The following is a 24,175-nucleotide window of genomic DNA, read 5'->3' as shown; positions in this document are numbered from 1 at the left end:
TTTGTATGAGATTATGAGTGTCCAAAACGGCCCGCTTAACGCTTGGCGCGCTGTTCAAAATCCCATACATGGATAGACATAACGCAAACGCTAACGCACCTCAAACTTTCGAATGAAATTTACACTAGGGGGGCGTAAGTGTTAATGAGTGTCAGCTAAGTTTATTCGAAGTAAATATTGCTCAAGTTGCATGAAGGTAGATCCCTTCAAAAATACATCGCTGAGAGTGATATCACGTATGATATCAAGTTAATATGTTTCTGAGTTAAAATACCATTTGGAGTTGAAACTCTAGGTATATGGGGTCCCAGCGCGCACAAGTTGTTTGCAGAAATCGTGAAGCGTCTGGTTGACGTAACTGGTGGTGGTGACCGAAGAGCTGGCGGCTTCCTCGCACAACGTATCAGCATTGCGATACAGCGAGGAAATGCCGCCAGCATCCTTGGTACAATACCTCAAGGGCATTATAGATTTAAGCTTGTTATTAATTTAGTTTAGTAGTACCAATGTATTAGGTATACCTACCTATATAAATTATAGGTTATATTTTCATATTACAAAGTTTAGTAATGCTTACAAACTTCATCATCATCATTTTAGCCTTCGGTCGCCCACTGCTGAGCATAGGCCTCTCTTCTTGTGCGCCACTTGTCCCGGTCCTGTGCTAGTTTCATCCAAAAGTGCCCCACGATACTTCGAACGTCATCCACCCAACGAGCCAACAGACGCCAGGCGCTTCTTTCATCCGTAAGCGGCCACCAATCCGTCAACATTTTGGTCCACCTGCCATCACTCTGCCTAGCAACATGTCCCGCCCAACTCCACTTAAGCTTGGCAATGACGCGGCGTCGGATCTCGACATTCCTCACTAGGTCTTGCAGTTTAATGCCCAGCATGGTGCGCTCCATGGCTCTTACAAACTTAACAATAGCTAACAGTTTATAGCCCCTATCTACCAAAGTTATTGTATGCCAGGCTGTATTATCATGCCTAAATATAGCACACCTGTGCAATTATGATATATTCAGAAGTCACTGCACAATACAATATTTCGCCAACGACACTTACCTACCTATAGGTTACGTTTAAATAATAAAATGCCTTATTCTGAAAAAACATTAGGTTCATTTTTGTATTGAATCTCTAGTGAGTAATATACCTAGAGTTACGTGCCTATAAGTTATGTTTTATTGCAATGTATTATGTATTGATACTAACGACTACAAACATAAATATAAAAAAAGAACATGTAGAGTTCATCTTTTTTGTAATATATGCGCAGCTATTTGCTTTTCATCTATGACAAATACGAAAAAATGCGAGAAACGATGCAAACAAAGAAATGTGTTTTGCAACTAGGTAAACGATCATTCAGCGTAAATCTTCTTTCTACTCTTGCATTTACATGCTTTTACTTGCCAGCTTTTTTTATCTGCCTGTCTGCATGACCATGACGTCATATAATAGCGCCCAGCGGGCTTAGCACGGGCGTATCATATTGCACGTGGTATGATACGTTGTCTTCTAACGTTATTGGTAAATTTGTCATATCGCTGAGCATGGCCCCGAGCTACGATAAGCCTACCACGTCGATATTGAATAAAGTTATCGACTATCATACGATAGTGACCACGACTGTCTATGCGTAGAGCTTATGAAAAATCTATTCAATGGCTGCCCTTATTCATATGTCGGACGTGTGTCGGACATAGTTTGAACATGAATAGTCAATTTTATTACTACACTTCCAAATTGAAAAGTGTTTAAATGAGTGACAGCTTTATACAAATTGACCTACATTATAACATGCACGGATAATCGTGTTTGACAATTGAGTCAATTGACAATAATTTGACATTGACAAGCATCGCGTACGCGCGTGATCAGTGAAAATATCAGAATACAAACCAAGTTGAAGAAAAATACTGATTTGCTGTGAAATCTAAAGAAAATGCCACGCATAATGTAAGTTTCTCTAAAAACCAATAATTTATTTACAGAAAAAGTTATAATTCGTTTGATCATAACTGATTTTGTCATGAATATGTTTTTCAGTCGATTCTTTGACGCAGAAGAAAATGCTAGCAAAATATATAACTCAGCATCCCCTGTTCGCCTACAGGGAGTACAGGGAGGACCATGAGCCTCTCGGAAGCCAGAGATAAGTGCAGTGCTGCATACAAGTTCTATGAGAGCACGATCCGTACAGATCAGTGGCATCAGTGGCAGCAGGCATGGAAGTCGGTAAGTACTATGCTAATAATTAATACAGATCAACCTCATCTCAAACTAAGCAAAGTTTGTAGTATGGATACAAGAAACATCCATAACTTAGCATTACTTAAAACATTCAGTGCCAGCGCGAGCTACGCGCTACGAGTGTAGCCGATAACACGGGAAAACCCGTATGTAGCAAAAAGCGCCTACGAACAGTGAACTCCCCTAGTGAGTCGCTGGCAGTTAATGTGTTAATGTTTGTTGTTTATCTTGTTGATATTAGCCCAAATCCAGTTTCTAACTACCGTTGCAGGTAGGGTCATCAAGTCATCACTGAATACAATTTAGCTGTTAAATGTGTCAATTATCTATAAATTCTATTTTTATTGTCAGACTTGTCGTTAATTGAGCTGCAAAGTTAGAAAAATCAATGTGGCAGCAACCCAGGCTCCGCTAGCAGTGAGCGGTAACTCAACCAATTACCGGGAGAACTGGCTTGTCTAAAATGGATCCAGAAGAATCAAGGATTGGAGATGTAAGTACACCTTTCTTAAACTAAAACCATGAAGAGTTTATTGTGCCATTTAAAACTATTGACACTGATCTTCTACTATGACTATGTTCTACTAAGTGACAAAAGTTTGTTAAAAACTGTTCTATGACTACTATAATTGCATGAAGTTGTCATGGCAACAATGGATGTTGTAAAAGTTGATCCAACTGTAGATTAATTACCTAACTAGAAAGTTCTAGTTTGTTATACTTGTTTTTGGTAAACTAGAGTTAACAACATTGAAAGATACACTACTAAACTACCAATTGACATTTTTTTCACACTGCAGAAAAAGGTCATAATGATTGTAACAACAATTAAAAACTTTGGAACCCGCAGACCTCACTTTCAAAATTGTTTTTTTACCCTGTCTGAATATTGTAGAAGCTGGTTTTGTATGTAAGAATTCAAGTGTATTGACAAAAGAAAAACACCACCACACTTTGTGCCATGAATCTAAGACATAAGGATAAAATATTATTAATATTTAATTTTTACGTACAGTCTAACTGCACAGGTAAAAAGGCATTCGACTGCAGTTTCCAAACCGGCTTTACCTGTGCAGTTGAACTGTACAGTGTACATGCTAAACTGCGCAGGCATAGCCTAGTGTGTATTGCCAGCAGTTTAATTGAAAGATTTAAGTAGGTACTCTTATTTTAAATGTTTTCATTTGCAATACCCTAAGTGGTTTGATTGTATACGTGACAATGGGAAGAATTATGATTTTAGCAGCCTATGTATGTAGGTATGTATGTATGTGTGTGGGTATGTTTGTGTCGTGTATTACCCTAGCATAAAAGCTTAACTACTGAGACAAATATTGTTGAATAAGATGTTCATTGGTATGTTTTTATGCCGCAGGTGGCATAGACTACACTTTAATACATAATAGGTACTCTTTAATAAAATAATAATAACAAAAATGCTTTAAATAACGGATTAATAGTTACTGGAACAAAATTTAATTTATTTTCAGTCGAAACGAAATCGGACCAATGAAACTATAAAATCCCCCTGACTTAAAAACGACAGCTTTCTAAAAATGACATTAATTTCTTATAATTTGCAAATGAACCTCTGTACTAGCCTGCGCCACTATAGAATCATGACCTCATCTAATCTATTTGTTTCTGTTTCAGTCATAACATATTGGAGGACACTCAAGTTATCGAGGACACGATAGAAATTAACTAAAATCTGCAGCCTCAATTATTTAATGACTTATTTAGAAAAGGGATAGTCATAATATTTAGCTATAGAACGAGAGAGTGCGCCAAAAAAAAGTTCTGACTTTCTGCCTGGAACACACTTCTCAGCAGGCACGTCCATGCATTTCGAAGTCAATAGTAAAAGTGTTTATTTGTTAAGCATATGTAGGTGAAACTATTACAGTGGTATTTAAAAGGTTTTTTCTAACAAACCTTTAAGTTTCAATGTATGTATCAAGTACATATTACAAGATAAATTAGACCCCACGTCTCTATTCGATTGAGCTAAAACTTAATATACATTATTTAAGTTGGGTGATAACTGATAACGCAATATTATGGTACCACCGAATATCTGATGATGGACGCAGGATGTGGGCAAAGAAACTCTTTGATATATATAAAGCAACCTAATTTGTGTTTGGGTTTCTTAGAAATTGTTTTTATGAGTAGGTATTAATTGCCTGTTAAGGCCCCAGTACACAATGCGCCATTCTGGGGGACGCATTTATGCGTTAGAGGGAGCAAGTGATATTGCTATCTCATTCTACCGCATGGCTGCGTCCCTTGGTTTGGCCGGCGATGGCCCATTGTGTACAGGGGCCTTTATAGTCGGCAATAAAAACTTTTATCAAAAATATCATTTTTATTTGACAAGATATGTACTTACCACCTTATTCATAAAACTTTACGGACCTGATTTAGTTAAATAATTTTTTATCCCTTTCTTTCAAATACATAAGGGAGCCGGTCTACCTAGCTTTATTTGACGTTCATAAGCGCATTGTAATTATGCCTACTTGAATAAACTATCTTTTATCTTATCTTTATCTAAGTCAAAATGACAGATAAAGACAAACGATTCATAGCTAATTCAGGGCAGTAACACTTTTATGAATAATGCCACTAGGCTAAGCGTATTATGAGACGCAGGCGACGCAGTTCATGCAGCGCAGCACAGAGCAGATTTTGTAAAGTATGGAACGTCCTTACTCTGGAGTGTGCGTACCTAAAGGACGTTCTATACTTTACAAAAATCTGCTCTGTGCTGCGCTGCGTGACCTACGTCGCCTGCGTCTCAGCATACGCTTAAGTTTCCGTCACACAGGCGCGTTTCCCGGGCGGGGCGTGAGCGTTTTATATGTAAAAGCGGCGCGCCCCGCTAACGCCCCGCCCGGAAAACGCGCCTGTGTGACGAAGCCTTTAGCCTTACGGCTTGGCCATGACATTGCTCGACTGGCTTCGGCTAAGGCGACAACCATAGGTTGTAGCGAGACACAGCGATCGGACCTTTCGTTCCCATCTAGCCTTCCCTGCCTTAGCCGGAGCCAGTCGCGCAATGTGGCCAACGCGTTAGTATTTTTATAGTTTACCCCGCGACATCATTAGTAGTTTGTTTCAGTTCTTATAAATTGAAATATATGTCATACACTAAAGATAAAGTGATCAAGTCCACCGGTGGCCAAGGCTGGAAACGAGGCAGGGTACGCGGCTAACGTCCCAAATTCTCTTATGTAAGTACATATATATGTTTTGACGACCGGTCTGGTCTAATGGGTAGTCACCCTGTCTGTGAAGCCGCGGTCCTGGTTCGAATCCCGGTAAGGGCATTAATTTGTGTGATGAGCACAGATATTTGTTCCCGAGTCATGGATGTTTTCTATGTATTTAAGTATTTGTATATTATATATATTAGTCTAAGAGCTTAATATATATAATCCACTCGTACTTTTCGCAATCGTACTTTTTGTACTCTGTCACAGAATAAATAATAGTACTACTCTGTTCGATTACGCCTAGGTATGTGTTAAGAAAAAGTAGAAGACATATACAACTATGCGTGAAGCAATTGTGAGTCAGGTGGAATTTGCTCATGGTCTTCCTGCAGGCGCTCAAGTGGTTTGTGTACTTTCATCACCTGACACTACTATTCCCCCAAATAAAACGCCTGGCATTGTTATATTTGAATTAAATATATAATTAGCTATGATATCATTTTACAACCCCTTTGTTGCCCATCCACTCACACACCCACCGCTGAACTGCTGCCATGCTGGATTAATTAATAATGATAGTATGGCCCACTAACTAGAGGGATTACGTTGCTCTATAAATTGCATAAGTACCTATTTCCGTGTCTAACTCTCCGGTTATATCGTTGTCTGAGTACTCTGAGTGTGTCTGAGACCAAAACACTTTTTCCCTTTTCAGGTCATTACTATGTATACCTATACATTACGGCCCTCGCTCCGAGCCGTTCCTGGTGCAAAAGCTGCCCATAGTAATCCAGCGTTGAAAAGTTGCTAGCATCATGGGCACTTTCGCACCGGGGACGACAATTAATGATTTGTTTGTATACCATAATTTAATGTGAAAATAAACTTGGTTTATCTTTTTGGCAATAGTTGTGTTATTTACCCATTTATAATATTCTCTCCAGCAGCACAGAGCCGATATTGTTAAGAGCCCATCAACGTGCACACTAGCGCCACTGCTAAATAATCGTGATTATTTCAAATTAACGTCAGGTATTTAAAAAAGGGGGCCGCTACGTACTGTATTTTGTATTTGGGGCATTATCTATGAAAAGGGACCTTATTGTCGATGGCGCTTACATCGCGCGGCATTATATTTATATCGGAGCATCTTTAATAATGACGTAAGCGCCATCGACAATAAGGTCCCTTTTCATAGATTCCGTCACATTTAAGTACCTCTTGAATACATCAAACTAGTTTTTATGTTGCTGGATTCTTCAATCTATGCGTCCAAAGTTAAAACGGCCGTTTTTGTTTTAAGTTCATAGATCGGCGAATCCAGCAACATAAAACTAGTTTGATGTATTCAAAAGTTACTTTAATACTATGTAGATACAATACGTAGCGGCCCCCTTTAAAAAAATCTTTCGTTAAATTTAAATTATCACGATTATTTAGCAGTGGCGCTAGTGTGCACGTTGACGGGCTCTTAACTTACCTAGTAAACATAGAAGACTGACAACAGTGCCAACGCCGCGAGAATATTGACATTGTTGTTAATGGATTTAACATAGTTTTTTAAAATTTAACATTAATTATTAGAGTATTAAACTCTGTCTGACCGTAGTTATAGTTACTAAACTAGGTAGACTTATAGCATAATAGAGCATTTAGGAATATTCTTATTTAACCTTTTGACCGCCACCATAGAGAAATATAGTAAGACAAGAGTGCTCACTCCATACATCAGCAGACTATTAATTTCAGTGTCTACATCTAGCATCGAGTAGCGGAACTATCAGTACTGCTACTTGACAGTAGATGTCGCACCGACCGGAAAGTCTTATCTCAACAGCATAAGACTTTCCTGTCGGTGCTACATCTATTGTCAAGTAGCAGTACTGATAGTTCCGCTACTCGATGCTAGATGCTAATAGTCTTTTTGGTACTGAAACTGATGTATGGAGTGAGCACTCTATGTATTTTTTTCTCTATGCCGCCACAGACTAACTAGATGCGTCTTTAAATAAGAACGTGCTTAAAATGCTTTAATTATACTATAGTGTATATATATGAAAGTCGGATTAAATACATTTAGAAGCTATAAGTAGTAACAGTGACAGATTTTGTACGCTAAAATGAAAAATAAGAATAAGCGACACCTACATGCGGGGAATGCTGTTTTGTATGAAGATTGACCATAGAAAAATAGGTAAATAGATTAGGTAGGTATTTGTGTGATAGTAAAACATAGTTGGTTATAGGCGAAATAAGTATTTATTAAGCTGGCTCGCACGCGCACATTCTCAAGAGCCCATCAACGTGCACACTAGCGCCACTGCTAAATAATCATGATTATTTCAATTTAACGAAAGATATTTAAAAAAGGGGGGCCGCTACGTACTGTATCTTGTATTAAAGTACCTTGTGAATATATCAAACTAGTTTCTATGTTGCTGAATTCGTCAATCTATAAACTCAAAACAAAAACGGCCGTTTTAACTTGGACGCATAGATTGACGAATCCAGCAACATAGAAACTAGTTTGATGTACGAGTATTCAAAAGGTACTTTAATACAAGATACAATGCGTAGCGGCCCCCTTTTTTAAATATATTTCGTTAAATTGAAATAATCACGATTACTTAGCAGTGGCGCTAGTGTGCAGGTTGATGGGCTCTTAACAACAGCCGGTTTTGTGCATGATGCTTAGGAAGTCCTCGGGGAGCGCCTTCCTTAATTTCCCCCTGTATCCACGAGAAGTTTTCTGGAAGAAAAATAAGGAAATAAGTAACAACAGGTTCATGTGGCAGCTATGAATGAAATATTTTCACATGAGTGCAGGCTATTTGCACCCAAAATATAGCTACTAGTAACTAATCGACGGGAACGACCATTTCGGGGAATAATATCCATTGGTTTTTATATATATTATCCGCTAGTTTTTATATATATGTATTATCCATTGGAGTCTCGTGAAGAGCAATATGAACGCTTACTGATGCACACCAAAAATATGAAAGTTAAGTTTTGTCCTAGACTCGAGGTTGCTGCTTGCTGCGCATTCCGCTAGTCATCAAGCAATAGGCATGTATTATTTTTTTTGAATAAAAATATGACTAAGTATGTTTGTCAACAATGCAGCACATTAGAACTAGAACTGGATGCCTTAGTTAAACCTTAAATGCATTCCCAGATTATGATATGATATGATATGATTTATTTATCTCACAATATACAATTTCACTTAAAATTACACATGGTAGATTTTCAGGAATTTATATTGTGATTGTCAGTTTTTTTCACATAATGAATAATTGAATATGAAGAATAACAGTATGTATCCTAGACCCAGTAACTACTTAACATAACTATCAAACAATAGTTACCTATCTCATTGCACAATACAGCCACACTCATACTTATTCAAAAAAGTTACTAAGACACGCCTAGTGGAACGTCACAGTTTTTTATGTCTAGTAAGTACTTAATTCAGTGCTCAAGAGAACTTACCTTCTGTGTGCAAGTTGCTCGAGAAAGGTATTGACTTACAGTAGTCTGGCCAATGGACAAGCCATCATCTTGACTAGTCCCGCGTTGGTAGTTGCCATCAGCTACCAGTATTACAGCTAATACTGTTAAAACCTAAAACAAATAAGAACATAGATGTAATATTTGTACCTAGGTAAGTAGACTTTCCCCTTTAGGTTAGGATATGAATGTTGAGGTAAAAAGTGGCTTAAATAAGTAACCTCTGTTAGTAAGTATAAGATTGTGCAACAGAATATCTTAACATACTAATTTTTACAATTATAATATGAGATAGTATTTAAGAGTTTAGTAGCATTGTCATTGAGACGCCTGTCTTACATGGAATACATATTAACTTTAAAGAAACACTACAATTTTATTAAGCTTTACCTTTAAGGTGTTTTGGTAATCCATCACCGTTTTGAGACTCTGCGTTAAGTTCGGCACATAAATGCACTGCACACTCCTTACACTCTGTAAATATGCCGAAACTCTTCGTCTGGCATATCAAACGGGTTCCAAGCGTTTCTTAAAGCTATGCACGAGATTTTTCGACGCTTTGTTTCTTCAACAGCAGCCGCGAGTAGGAATAATAAAATTTGACTTCCCTGCAAATAAAATATTGACTATATTATATAAAGCGGAACATTGTAACTAATAACTCTCAATATAATCATAGAAAAACGGATATTTACCTGTAATTTGTATTTGTAATAGGTTTATTCACTAGTTTTGCTTTCACGACAAGGCTTATCGTCACCTAAGAAGCACTTAGATAAAATTAACTAAGTTGAACTGTCAAAATGGGATAATATGTCAAATTATCCAACCCCCATGTTATGCAAATTGTCTTCTGTCATCTACCGCTGTCAAATGTGGATAACTCCATATATCGTCTGCTACCATAGTATGCATGATAAAATCGTCGGTAACTAACGTTTTATTCACATATTTTATACCATATTGCGTGATAACTGCTACCGTGCTAAGCCCACAGATAGGTCTTAAATTCTTAATCCACCATCGGTGCCGGACGGTCGGCCGCCTAGCTATAGCGGCTATAGTTAGAATACTAAATAATGTCAGTACAATGATTTATTACGTGGTTTCAATGTCCTCTTTTAATAGTATTTTATGAAACCGTTGTTTAAGAGAGGTCAAAAAAGGCGAGTGGCGTGAGTAACAATTTGAGGCGAAGCCGAAAATTGTTAATAAAGACGCCACGAGTATTTTTTGACTCAGTTAAACAACGTTGCATACAATATTTTTTCTACGACCAAGTACTTACTTTGAAATAAAATTGTAAATTTAACAAATATTTTTAATTCAAGAAGTAGCAAAAATGGGGACGGGCGGGAAAAGAATGAATGAATGAATGAAATTAAAAAAAAAACATGTCTATGGTTCTCTTATTTGTCAGAGATGACATTAAAAATAAAGTTGGCAACACTGTATTTCATTCAATATTTTTTAAGTGGTCATTACACGAAGTATCGTAAAATCGCCAAAAAGATACTTCGTGTAAGCACAAATTCTTTTTTGGGGAATAGACTAAAGACTTGTCTTGACAACTATAAGGTAGGGTTTTAAAGGTGTGTGCACGACCCTTTAAATGACAAACAAAAGTACGGGAGTAGAAAAAAATATTAATCATCACTTGCTTTTATGATCAGTGCGTCTGCGTGACGTCATGTAATATTAGGTCTCAATCCACCGTCGGTGCCAGACGGTCGGCCGCCGATCTGTAGGAAACTATAAGCAAAACAGTATTTTAGATACTGTTTTGCTTATAGTTTGCTTTCAAACGGAATCTGATCTAGATTCATCCATCAATCTTGTGGAAATTTTAGCCAATAAATCATGATGCAGATCGACAAAAGTTTGAAAAAAGCTAAGCAAATACGGCAGAATAAATTTACAAGTGAAAAAATTACTGTTTTGGGTGAGACTTTAACTCACGGCCTCTGGATTTTTCCACTATTAAATTGATTCTAAGCTTAAAATACGGCGTCGAATATATTTTTTACGTTTTTTTTTTTGAAATACCTAATAGAACGGATACTTTAACTAAAAGTAAATGGCAGTAGAGATTATTATAAATGTTTTGTCGTCTTGTAGTTATTTGTCAGAAGATAATTGTCGCAGACATTGACATCGGCTCGGCCTACGCATTGTAATCAGTTTGCTCGCAAGATGACTAATTACCTAATTATAATGATATTGCAGCCGGATTCATACATTATGTATGGGGGATTGCAAAAAACACATGTTCATAAATTAAAGTTAACGCATTTGTCGATTTACTACCGCCAGCCGCGGTAACAGTACCCCTAGTGTAAATTTCATTCGATAGCGTGACGTGTACGCGTTTGCGTTAAGTGTCATTTTGTATGAGATTATGAGTGTCCAAAACGGCCCGCTTAACGCTTGGCGCGCTGTTCAAAATCCCATACATGGATAGACATAACGCAAACGCTAACGCACCTCAAACTTTCGAATGAAATTTACACTAGGGGGGCGTAAGTGTTAATGAGTGTCAGCTAAGTTTATTCGAAGTAAATATTGCTCAAGTTGCATGAAGGTAGATCCCTTCAAAAATACATCGCTGAGAGTGATATCACGTATGATATCAAGTTAATATGTTTCTGAGTTAAAATACCATTTGGAGTTGAAACTCTAGGTATATGGGGTCCCAGCGCGCACAAGTTGTTTGCAGAAATCGTGAAGCGTCTGGTTGACGTAACTGGTGGTGGTGACCGAAGAGCTGGCGGCTTCCTCGCACAACGTATCAGCATTGCGATACAGCGAGGATATGCCGCCAGCATCCTTGGTACAATACCTCAAGGGCATTATAGATTTAAGCTAGTTATTAATTTAGTTTAGTAGTACCAATGTATTAGGTATACCTACCTATATAAATTATAGGTTATATTTTCATATTACAAAGTTTAGTAATGCTTACAAACTTCATCATCATCATTTTAGCCTTCGGTCGCCCACTGCTGAGCATAGGCCTCTCTTCTTGTACGCCACTTGTCCCGGTCCTGTGCTAGTTTCATCCAAAAGTGCCCCGCGATACTTCGAACGTCATCCACCCAACGAGCCAACGGACGCCAGGCGCTTCTTTCATCCGTAAGCGGCCATCAATCCGTCAACATTTTGGTCCACCTGCCATCACTCTGCCTAGCAACATGTCCCGCCCAACTCCACTTAAGCTTGGCAATGACGTCACCCACGTCCCGCACCTTGGTGCGGCGTCGGATCTCGACATTCCTCACTCGGTCTTGCAGTTTAATGTCCAGCATGGTGCGCTCCATGGCTCTTGCAAACTTAACAATAGCTAACAGTTTATAGCCCCTATCTACCAAAGTTATTGTATGCCAGGCTGTATTATCATGCCTAAATATAGCACACCTGTTCAATTATGATATATTCAGAAGTCACTGCACAATACAATATTTCACCAACGACACTTACCTACCTATAGGTCACGTTTAAATAATAAAATGCCTTATTCTGAAAAAACATTAGGTTCATTTTTGTATTGAATCTCTAGTGAGTAGAGTAATATACCTAGAGTTACGTGCCTATAAGTTATGTTTTATTGCAATTTATTATGTATTGATACTAACATAAATATAAAAACAGACATAAATATAAAAAAAACATGTAGAGTTCATCAAATATATGTCTACAGACATAAATATAAAAAAAAACATGTAGAGTTCATCGTTTTAAAACTAAAGTAAATTGAATACCTATTACTTAACCAAAGCTTGTCATAGGATATGTCACGTACCATCCAATAAGGCTATGGTCTATTTGTAAAGGACTACTTTTGTCATGCCTAATAATTCATCATTAACTGGTTTCTATACCTACCTATTTCTATAATTTTATTATATGTATACGGTATGGTACCGTTTTATAAGCAACTATGAATGTTCTGTACCGGAGGTCGCGGTCCATTGCATTTGGCTGTAATTGTAAATCAAAGTGCCAGTTTCGTAATAATAGCGAAGTATAAAAATACCGTGCCCATATTTTGACTATTACACCGTGGTATATTTACAAAGTCTCGGCTGGAACAGAGGGTCTACTGCAGGGGTCACCAATTAGTTTCTTCAGGGGTCCGGTATCATCATCGCGGTCCGTTTCTATTTGAGTTTATTAAATAAGTAAAAAAAATATGTGGTCCGCCATTTGGTGACCCCTGATCTACTGTAAAAAAAAAGTTATCTAACTCAAACGCTCGCATATGCAAGAGGTAATCAAGTAGGTATAGCAACTTAATTGTAATATTTGTAATATTTCTACGCCGGTAGAGGCAGAATATGACGCACTTATTGTAATTTGACCATCATTGTATCTACCATATTCTAAGAAATAAACATTTGTATTTGTATTTTGTATTTGTAGAGGCAGATAACGAAAATTAGATTTTCGCGATGGAACTTTAGATTCAAGATATTTAGTTAGATAACATTTCAGTAATGTATTTCTGCCCTCTCAGACCTATTTGGGCATCGGATTTAACATTTTAATTTGTGCAATAGGTAATTATTAAAATTGGCGAAACCATCGCAAACATCGTAATTCGATGAGCGATTATTTTCATTATTAATCACTTTTACTTTGGAAGGTGGGATGGATATGGAGATACACAATATAAAATTTCGAAATTCGTTATCGGTAACAAGTTTACTTTAACTGTACTAACAGTCACCATCAGATAGGTATATCGAAGCGGCCGAAGTGCTGAAAAGTATCTGAATACGCGCTCTAGGGCCTTGACAATAGAGGCGTGTTGAAATATTCTATCGCGCTGTACCGTTATTATCAAATAAAAAAAATACCTCATCAAATTTTGACCATATGTTTCATCAAAACCCCATCATTACGCAACGGTGTAACGTGCGGTCAAAAGTTATTGAACACCGTCAAGCGCGTCAAATCGAAGCTGACCTTATTTGGTCGACAATCGCCCATTGACCATATGCTCACACATGTGCACCTACTTATATTTGCATAGTGTATGTGGCACGTGTGAACCAGTGCCAGTTACACCACCATTGGCCATTGCTTCTTCGGTTAATTGACAGATGGTTTCAATCATTTTAATCAGAAAATCCATTTAATAACAAAACTTCTTGAGACAGACATATTAAATATTTTAAAAACGGGTCACTAACCTCAGGGTCCCAGGTCCCAGGGATCTCGGTATACACGGAGTGAAACATGTCGAGCGTTTTCGACTTAAAATACGTGAGTGGGTCGTTTTTAATACATTTAATAAAATCCATTTAACTGAAAACCCGAAGTGGTAGTGGTATCTCTGCGTACTTAAACTTCTAAGTAACGTAAAATGGGACGTTTTATAGTGACAGTTCCACACTTTATCACTTCGAAGTCTGTGCTCTAACGCAAGCTATGATATGACTAGCTTTTCTATATTTCCGTATTTTCTTACACTTACCGGTACGATACTTAGCATGCAAATCTTAATTGCATATTGCATGTTTTAATACGCTTATCGTGGCGATCCATAATTGCTTGTTAGTTTACATACAATTATTTTAAAGCTATAGGGAATTTAAATTGATCTACATATTGTATGTATACACTTTACCTGCTATATTTTTATTAGTACGAGTAATTATGTGTTATTAAAGTACCTATATACAGTACTAGTTTACAAATCTAGGAGGCTTAAACCCCATACTTACCAAAGCAGTCTACTACCCATTTTCTTATGTTCAAACAAAGCTTTTTCTGACCTGTGTAGAGGGAGTAAAAATGGTTTTTGTTCCCTTTTCTGTTGTTTTATTTAGTGAATTTTCCGCAACAAGGAAGCAAAGTTTTTGTTTCCTCTATGTAGCTCAATATGTGGGCGGTACCCACATATTGAGCTCCATTTACATTACTTTTACTAGTTCTATTGGTAGAATTAGTGGGAATAGACCCTCAATACTCATCTCTCCTCTCTTTCTCTTTTCATGCATAATTCATTCAATTTAAGAGCTGGGCTCTTGTCGGTGCAGCGTGATGAAGTTCTCTCCACCTTGGTCGATCCGAAGCCAGCCCCTTAGTGTCGGTACGACACGGCTTCTGCATGCCCTCCTTGCTCATATAACTTTTCCTTGGTCTTCCCCTCCCTCTCCTTCCATTTATTTTCCCTTCTATTATGTTTCTGATGAAGTGGTCGTGTCGTCGCAGGTGGCCGGTCAATTTTCCTTTTCTATTTTTAATCATCATCATCATTTTAGCCTTCGGTCGCTCACTGCTGAGCATAGATCTCTCTTCGCGTACGCCACGCAACTTGTCCCGGTCCTGTGCTAGTCTCATCCAAAAGTGCCCCGCGACATTTCGAACGTCATCTACCCAACGAGCCAACGGACGCCAGCCGCTTCTTTCACCCGAAAGCTATTTTTAATAATGCTTATTAAGCTTCTCTTTTCCTTCACTCTATTTAGGACGGCTTCATTGGTTACTCTTTCTGTACAACTTATCAGTGGCGTAGCTAGGCATGGGCGAAGTGGGTCGTCGCCCACGGCCTTGCACCCAAAGAAGGGCCTCGCGCGAGACCCCTTCGGGCACAGTAAAAGAAAAGGGCCCCGTAGATGCGATTTCGCCCACGGATTAGTTCACGCTACGCCACTGCTTGAACTTATCATACATATCAGTAATAATTTTCCATTTTTCAGTCCACATGTCCTATCAGGAGCATCGAATCCGTCTACCTCCGGCCTTCAAACGGAGGACAGCATGAAAAAAAATGAAGAAGTCAATACAGGGAGAGATACGGACAATAGGGAGGCATCTGTGTCCGACTGGCTTTCAGGTAGCTTTTTATAACACTTAGACCTTTTTATAGATACGAGTAGATACCTACATACTCGTAGATAGAATATTCTTTATTGGCACACCTCAGTAAAAGATGCGGCTTACAGAAAACAATTGATTTAGGATAGACGTAGACAACAAGCAGTCTTATCGCTGAAGAGCGATCACTCTTTTGGCAAAGCTACCATCGCCGTCCACACTTTAAACTGACAATTAGCTACATTCATGAATTTTTATGATGGTATCAATGTACTTCCCGTGGGATTTAAATGGTTCTAAAAACCTGATATCCAAACTGCGAACTTCCAAATTGCGAAAATAAACGAGGCGCGTAATATCTACACCGTGACTGTAAGTAAAAACGCTCCGTACAAAAAGCTCGGCCTGCGACGTCACCGCTCGCATGGCTGCGCCAAAATGTATAAAAACCCAATCGTTTCCCAATAGCCTAATCCAGGGGTCGGAAAACGCGGCTTGGGGGCCGCATGCTGCTCTTTGTTGGTACAATTGCGGCTCTTCAAGCCACTCAAAACATTAACAATTGGAGCCTACAGAAAACAACATTTTTGGAGATTCTTAAAACTGGTGATTTTAATTGTCGTTGTCAAGAGTTTGCCGACCCCTGGCCTAATCCATGTACTTTCAGGCGGACCCCTCGGTTCCAAAGGTGTGGTACTCGTGTTCCGATCATGTGTCCTGGCTTCCCGGACTCCCTCTATGGAATCCACCACCAAGTCTACAGGACAAAACACAGGTAGTGTTGTAATAAGTATGTGTAGTGCGTTTTCCTTTCACAATTTTGTAACTATAAAACGGGACTTAATCGCGTATAAATATGTTTTATAAGTTTTCGTTTATAATTTTGTCTTTCGGGTCCTAAATTGTCCTATCTATTCGATATCTGTCAACTATCAAACGGTGCCACTGAAGCTTAATTTATAGACCCCCTCCCCCCCTAATGTAAAAGTAGGTACCTACTTTTTGGCTTAGTTGTAATAATAAGTTGTACAACGAGAGCATATAACAATAAAATTCATCTTACGCAACGTATTAAGTAGAGGATAGAATTGATAATTGGTTTTATAGCTATATGACCTCATATAGAAGAAAAAGTCATAGTCATCCATACTTCATGAACTCAAGAATTAACAAGATAACCATTCCATGACTATTTCAGGCAACGCTATTTTATTAAACAAAGCCAAACACATGGCGAGAAGACTAGTCCCCGAGCCGCACACTTTCAAACCCAACAACATAATGCACGATGTCATGGAGACGTTCGGCAATAGCAACAAGTTCGCGGGGCAGGCTTATGTCGTCCGACATGTCAGTGAATCAGGTATGTTGTCAATGACGGCTAATAACATGGCGAGACTAGTCCCCGAACCGCATGTTCAGACCCAACAACATAATGCACGATGTCATGGAGACGTTCGGCAATAGCAACAAGTTCGCGGGTCAGGCTTACGTCGTCCGACATGTCAGTGAATCAGATATGTTATCAATGACTCGGCCAATAACATGGCGAGACTAGTCCCCGAGCCCCACACGTTCAAACCCAACAACATAATGCACGATGTCATGGAGACGTTCGGCAATAGCAACAAGTTCGCGGGACAGGCTTACGTCGTCCGACATGTCAGTGAATCAGGTATGTTATCAATGACTCAGCCAAAAACATGGCGAGACTAGTCCCCGAGCTGCACACGTTGAGACCCAACAACATAATGCAAGAGGTCATGGAGACGTTCGGCAATAGCAACAAGTTCGCGGGTCAGGCTTACGTCGTCCGACATGTCAGTGAATCAGGTATGTTGTCAATGACTCAGTCAAAAACATGGCGAGACTAGTCCCCGAGCCGCACATGTTCAAACCCAACAACATACTCGTAATGCACGAAGTCATGGAGACGTTCGGCAATAGAAACAAGTTCGCGGGGCAGGCTTACATCGTCCGACCAACATGTTAGTTAATTAGGTAGGTTGACAATGTCGGATTTTGGAGATTTTTCCACTCGGCCGAGATTTGTCAATTTTTTTGACACTATTATTTTCAGTGATTGGCACGGACGGTGCCACACCGCGGGATTCCGAACAAAAATCTTAAATGGACATGGATGGATACGACTCAAATGCCGCGATCTTGTTTGAAAAAGTAATTCCATCGGGTGTAATTAAAAAAAAAGATTTTTATAGAGTTTTTGAATAAGAGTTCTATTCGGAAACCCGAGGTGTCGCGCCGTCCGTGCGATCACTGGTCATTTTACTATAATTTGAAATTTCTCGACCCATTCCGCCAAATAACTATGCTATACATGACACACACTCTTATCAGAGTTAATCTGAGCTCGACTAGGTAGTTATATTGGTGAAAAAGTGCTTCAAATGCCTGTTTAGGTGAGACTCAAAAAATCCAGTATTGACGTTCAGTTTTCTCGCAATTTTACAGCTTGTCGCATAAAACGTATCACTTACCGAAAGTACCCTTTACCCCGCCAGAGATTGGGTAAGATTTCGCTCCAATTTTTAAAGCCAGAGCACACGGGATGCGTGTGCACTGTGCGTAGTACACGTGTGCGTGCACTAATAGGTATATTGGAGACTTGGAGCCTTCGATCAACACGGAAGGGATGCGGCATTCGCACTATTTCCCCTCTGCCTAGGTACAAGATCAACTGATCTAGCGTGGGTAATAAAACTAGTTGCATTCGGATTTTTAACTAGACCGAGTCCAGACGCGCGAGTGAACACAGCAGCAGAAAAAAATGCCTATTTGCACTAATAGGTATATTGGAGACTTGGAGCCTTCGATCAACACGGAAGGGATGCGGCATTCGCACTATTTCCCCTCTGCCTAGGTACAAGATCAACTGATCTAGCGTGGGTAATAAAACTAGTTGCATTCGGATTTTTAACTAGACCGAGTCCAGACGCGCGAGTGAACACAGCAGCAGAAAAAAATGCCTATTTGCTCGGTTTTTTGTTGTAAAAGGAGGTCGGGGACATCAAATTTACAAAAAGAAGGTGTTACATTTCACATGTAATATTTTTTTTTACATGTCATACGTTTAATTACAATTAAACACAATTATTATATTTTAGTCTCATGTAATTGCTGGATTTATCGATTTTGCTCGCCCAGTACAAATTGCGGATCGGTCGAGCGACAAATCCGACTTCTCATCTCTCAGAATACAATAAAATTCTTCGACGTAAATGTGTTAGTGTGCGTGTTGTCACACTTGTGACTCGTCCGTACACAAAAAGAGATCGAGGTTTGCAAGATTTGTCTTTGACGTGTGTCATTTTCTATGTATTTGTGTCGTCATTACAGATTGGATTTTGTACATAAGTGTGTGAAAAGTGCGACTGTGTGCACGTTCCCCCCCCCCCCCCCCCCGCGAAATATGGCAGAATGATTTGAATGTCAAGATATCGCTTGGGCCTATCCCTTCCGACGTGTCCGAAACCCGTGTTGATCGAAGCTTGGAGCTGCACACCTCACGCAAGGGGTGTATCGTATTTCACCGGGATCTGTATATTACAAGTATTACAACGTGCACTTGCGCACACGCACCCGTGCACAGGCCTTTATGATTATAATTTAATTGTGACTTATATCTCAAATGAACTTGTATTTTATAATCAGAAGTACCAGAGACAGTGTCATTGGAAGAGCAGGGCCACGAAAGCATAGACCCGATGGGACATAAGAGAGACATAGAGGATGTGTTGAACGACCTGAGTAAGATCACGCTGAAGAAACATCTGAACATCGAGAACACAACAGCGAACATCAAGCCAGCCGAAGACCCCCCACCACCCGCTGTCGGTAATTATTACTCCCCCCCCCCCCCCTTACAATTTAATTTCATAGAAGTTTGACGTCTAAAATAACACTTGCACTGCGTGTGCAATCAAAATCGTTGCAGAATTTTCTTGGTCTAACTCTAACTCTAATAGACTACTATTAGAATGATATAGGAAACGAAAACGGTGACGTCACAATGAGACCACTTTTTACATCGTTTTTGTTGCTTTTAAAAGTTAGGTTCGTTTATTTTTTCAGACGAAAAAAAGTCCAAAAAGAACAAAGCGAAAATCAAGAAAAAAACTAATATACATAAGAAAATTTCCATAACAAATCTTCAGACTGGCAGCCCATTGGACAGCGACGATTCGGAGCAACTAGTCAAAGAGGTGGACAGCGTCAAGGTATGGTAACAAAATTGATACTAACGCTGCGTCTTACGTAAGCGAACAACTCGCGAACGCGACGCGACGCGGCGCGGCGCGGCGCGGCGGGTCCAAGGCGTTCGCGAGTTCGCAATGAGATCGCCCACGTAGGTAGGGTTACCAGATGACAGGAATTTTCCTGACATGTCAGGAATTTTGGCCTTTTGTCAGGAATGGGGACGGAACACGAAAATGTAAGGAATTTTTTGAAGTGATAGACTTTATTATAAAGTACCTTTTTATTTACTTAAAGTAATCAAAAACATTGTAAATAATCTTTAATAGAAAAAAACCGACTTCTCTAACTACTAGCCTGGACCCACTTAACGGCGCTTATACTTTATTTGGTAATATGTATACATTTTATGGTAATCATAGTGGTTTGTTTAGTTTAGGTATCATAGTGGTTTTCCGGATCAAGGTCCGGGTCCGTGTCCGGATCCGGGTCCGAGTCCGAGTACGGGTCCGAGTCCGAGTACGGGTCCGAGTCCGGAGTCCGGGGCCCAGTCCAAGTCAAAATCGAAATTCAGAATCACAAAACGTGTACTATGCGTCGTTGAAGAGTTCTGTTCTGATCATCATCAGCAGTTCCGCTTCATCAAATGCCACAGTTTGTAATGTAAATGCTTGATTTTCTGATGAAAATATATAAAATTCTATACGTATGCCTTTAAGATTTGAGGAGTTCCCTCGATTCCTCATGGATCCCATGTTCAGGACTTGAGATTGACATAAATGTGCCTAAAAACCTAACTTGCTTAACAAACATAACGAAAAGGACAAATCGCCAAATGCGAGCTATGCGTCTTTGAAGAGTTCCGTTATCATCATCATCAGCAGTTCCACTGCATCAAATGCGACAGTTTTTAATGAAAATGCTTAATTTTTTGATGAAAATACAAAAATCTCTATATGCATGCCTTTAAGATTTGAGGAGTTCCCTCGATTCTTCATGGATCCCATCATCAGAACTCGAGCTTGACAAAAATGTGGCTTAAAAACTTAACTTGTTTAACAAACATAACGAAGAGGACAAATCGTCAAACGTGTACTATGCGTCGTTGAAGAGTTCCGTTCTGATCATCATCAGCAGTTCCACTTCATCAAATGTCACTTTTTTAAATGTATATGCTTGATTTGTTGATAAAAACACAAAAATCACTATATGTATGCCTTTAAGATTTGAGGAGTTCCCTCGATTACTCATGGATCCCATCATCAGAACTGGGTTTTGACAAAAACGGGACCAATCTGTATGCATATACATACAATCAAAAAAAAATTTCAAAATCGGTCCAGTAATGACGGAGATATGGAGTAACAAACATAAAAAAAAAAAATTAAAAAAAACATACAACCGAATTGATAACCTCCTCCTTTTAGATTTGGAAGTCGGTTAAAAATAATAAATGAGATCCACTCAATTTATCAATAACTTCGTAATTATTAATTAACAAATCTTTAATCAAGCATACATATACAGGACGCGCGCGGCTCGGCTCAATCGGATGGCCATCGCTAACGGCTAGACACCAGTCGTCGTCGTGAAAAATATGAATGTCTGGAAAAATATTCGGAAATCAGGAATTTTGTCAGGAAATTCGAAATTCTAATTAATTGTATGGCAAATTAAGTCCCTGAGCTTACTTACACGCACATACGAATAAAATAAAACTTAATAAGTACAAAATTGTGACGATCCGTAAACTTGTCGGCTTCTTAGGGCCTCTTGCACCATCCCACTAACCTGGGGTTAAGCGGTTAAACCTTTAACCCAGTGTCAAATTGTACTGGTAACCATGGTAACTCCAGGTTTAATGGTGTAAGTGGCACTTAAGGACAAACGTAATCTAGAGTTAAAATCGCTAAAATTTTAATTATTGCAACCAATAATTTGATGGCCTCAGATTGAGTCAACTATTCGAGGTGTTATTACTTTTTTGTTGTATATTTCTTACAATACTTTTTGTTTGACACCGCGACCACGAGGTAATAGTAATAGTAGGTACCATTAGTACAGTCAGCAGCAGAAGTTGCTAAGCAGGCCAGGTGTTTAAAATGATCTTGACGCGACTTTATTGTTAAAAGAATAAGAGCGTGTCAAGGTAATTTTGAACACCTCGCCCGTCTAGCAACTTCTGCTGCTGACTGTTAGCTTTTTTGAAGTGAAAACTTCTTTAGCGGCGCTGGGCACTTTTTGAGGTGGGGAAAAAATTATAAACTCAAGAGCGTAAGGCGATCACGTGACCGTAAGGGGCGTAAGGCGATCACGTGACCGTAAGCCCCGTAAGGTGGCCACTCATAATTTAAATAGCATTTAAATCAATAAAGAAAAACTCAATGTTATTTGACATTTATGTTGCGGACTCCTTTTCAAGACTCTTTACCTGTGTTCAAATAATTTGACGTTGTCATGGCAGTGTAATAAACATGCCAATGAAAAAGTGTGATCTTATTCGAGAATGATAATAATATATAGTAAATAAAGAGAATACCTCCGCTAAACGTATGTATCGTATTACCAGGCGTCGGTAACATAGTGAGGTGAGTTTTCACTTCTATCGGCACTCCCGGAGTGCAACCGTTGTTGCTTGTTTTAATTTAATTATTATCAGATCTAACGCATCTTCCAGGTCCTAGAAAGCAACTGCATGCCCGCCCGACTGCTCAAAATAACATACAAACTAGTCAACACAGAAACCAAACTCCTGCACCGATTACTCCAAGCCCATGGTCTAGTAGAGGCTGTGCCCGACGCCAAAGATTTCAACCTCATGTGGTCCGGATTACACCCTAAACCAGATGTACTGAGATCCCTGTCGCCTTATCAACGAGTCAACCATTTTCCGAGGTAAGATTTCATACAAAGATCACTAAGGGCCACTTGCACCATTTACTAACCTGGGGTTAACCGGTAAAACCTGGAGTTCCCATGGTTACCAGTTCAACTTGACCCCGAGTTAACGGTTTAATGGGTCCGACGTAAAATACTAACCTCACGTAGTCCGGTTTACACCCTAAACCTAACGTGTTAAGGTCGCTTTCGCCGTATCAGAGGTCAACCACTTCCCGAGGTAAGATTTTGTACCAAGATCACTAAAAGTTGAACAGAAAACTTAAGATGCTGTGGGCCCCACGTAAAAGACTAACCTCATGTGGTCCGGTTTACACCCTAAACCAGCCCTAGTAGCACGGTAGCATTTTTATCATTTATCACCATGCCTGTCACGTTCTAACAAGTATGTAAGTGCGAAAGTGACGGGCATAGTGATAGTCGATAAAAATGGAACCGTGCTGAGCCCGCAGATGTATCGCCTTATCAACGAGTCAACCATTTTCCGAGGTATGATTGTACCAAGTTGAACAGAAAACTTAAAGGGGCCCATAGATTACCAGTTCGCCGGACGATATCAGCCTGTCAGTTTTTCGGAACTGTGACCTCTTACGTTTAACTGACAGGCTGATATCGTCCGGCGAACTGGTAATCTGTGGGCCCGATGTAAAAGACTAACTTCATGTGGTCCGTTTTACACCCTAAACCTAACGTGTTAAGGTCGCTTTCGCCGTATCAGAGGTCAACCACTTCCCGAGGTAAGATTTTGTACCAAGGTCACTTATAAACTAAAAAGTAAATTCGGAAACAGTATTACCATATGTATGAGTTATAATGATAATGACGTAGCGCAGAAATTAATCGTATGGTAAATAAAGTATTGTAGTCAATCATAACATTATACTTAACACATTCATTGCCACCCAGCCAAACAAAATTTTCGTCATATAAAGCTGTAATACCACGATCCCGACTATCGGGTCGTCCGGCCTGGGAACGAAATCATAAAATACCCGATAGTCGGGTTTTCGGCACTGAATGTGTTAACCCCATAACAGTTGACTTACTTTAATCTTTAGAAACCCTTTCTGCGCTTACAAATACTATCATAATAACTTATATCTGTGGTTTACTAAAGGGGGCGCCTGGTTCCGTTGCTACTGCAAGCGCACGGGCTGCTGGAGGCGGCGCCCTTAGCCTCCGACTGGGCCCTGATGTGGTCGGACTGCCCAATCCCCTGCGATGTGCTGCAGGCGTTACTGGACAGGCAG

At 39.4% G+C, this 24,175-nt stretch overlaps 1 protein-coding gene across 1 annotated transcript in view; it reads left to right on the top strand.

Moving 5' to 3' along the window:
• Window positions 1-24,175, top strand: part of LOC134655841 (tubulin polyglutamylase TTLL5) — a 55,744-nt gene that overhangs the window by 11,277 nt on the left and 20,292 nt on the right. The window contains exons 2-7 of the mRNA XM_063511331.1: window positions 15,695-15,831; window positions 16,480-16,587; window positions 17,011-17,175; window positions 19,485-19,667; window positions 19,905-20,050; window positions 22,705-22,922. Of these exons, the coding sequence (XP_063367401.1) occupies window positions 15,695-15,831; window positions 16,480-16,587; window positions 17,011-17,175; window positions 19,485-19,667; window positions 19,905-20,050; window positions 22,705-22,922 (957 nt within the window). The remainder of the gene's footprint in view (window positions 1-15,694; window positions 15,832-16,479; window positions 16,588-17,010; window positions 17,176-19,484; window positions 19,668-19,904; window positions 20,051-22,704; window positions 22,923-24,175) is intronic.

Source organism: Cydia amplana, chromosome 17 (assembly GCF_948474715.1).
Source record: "Cydia amplana chromosome 17, ilCydAmpl1.1, whole genome shotgun sequence".
NCBI lineage: Eukaryota > Metazoa > Arthropoda > Insecta > Lepidoptera > Tortricidae > Cydia > Cydia amplana.
Note: the sequence above shows the minus strand (reverse complement) of the source record. Positions and strands in the feature narration are given on the sequence as shown.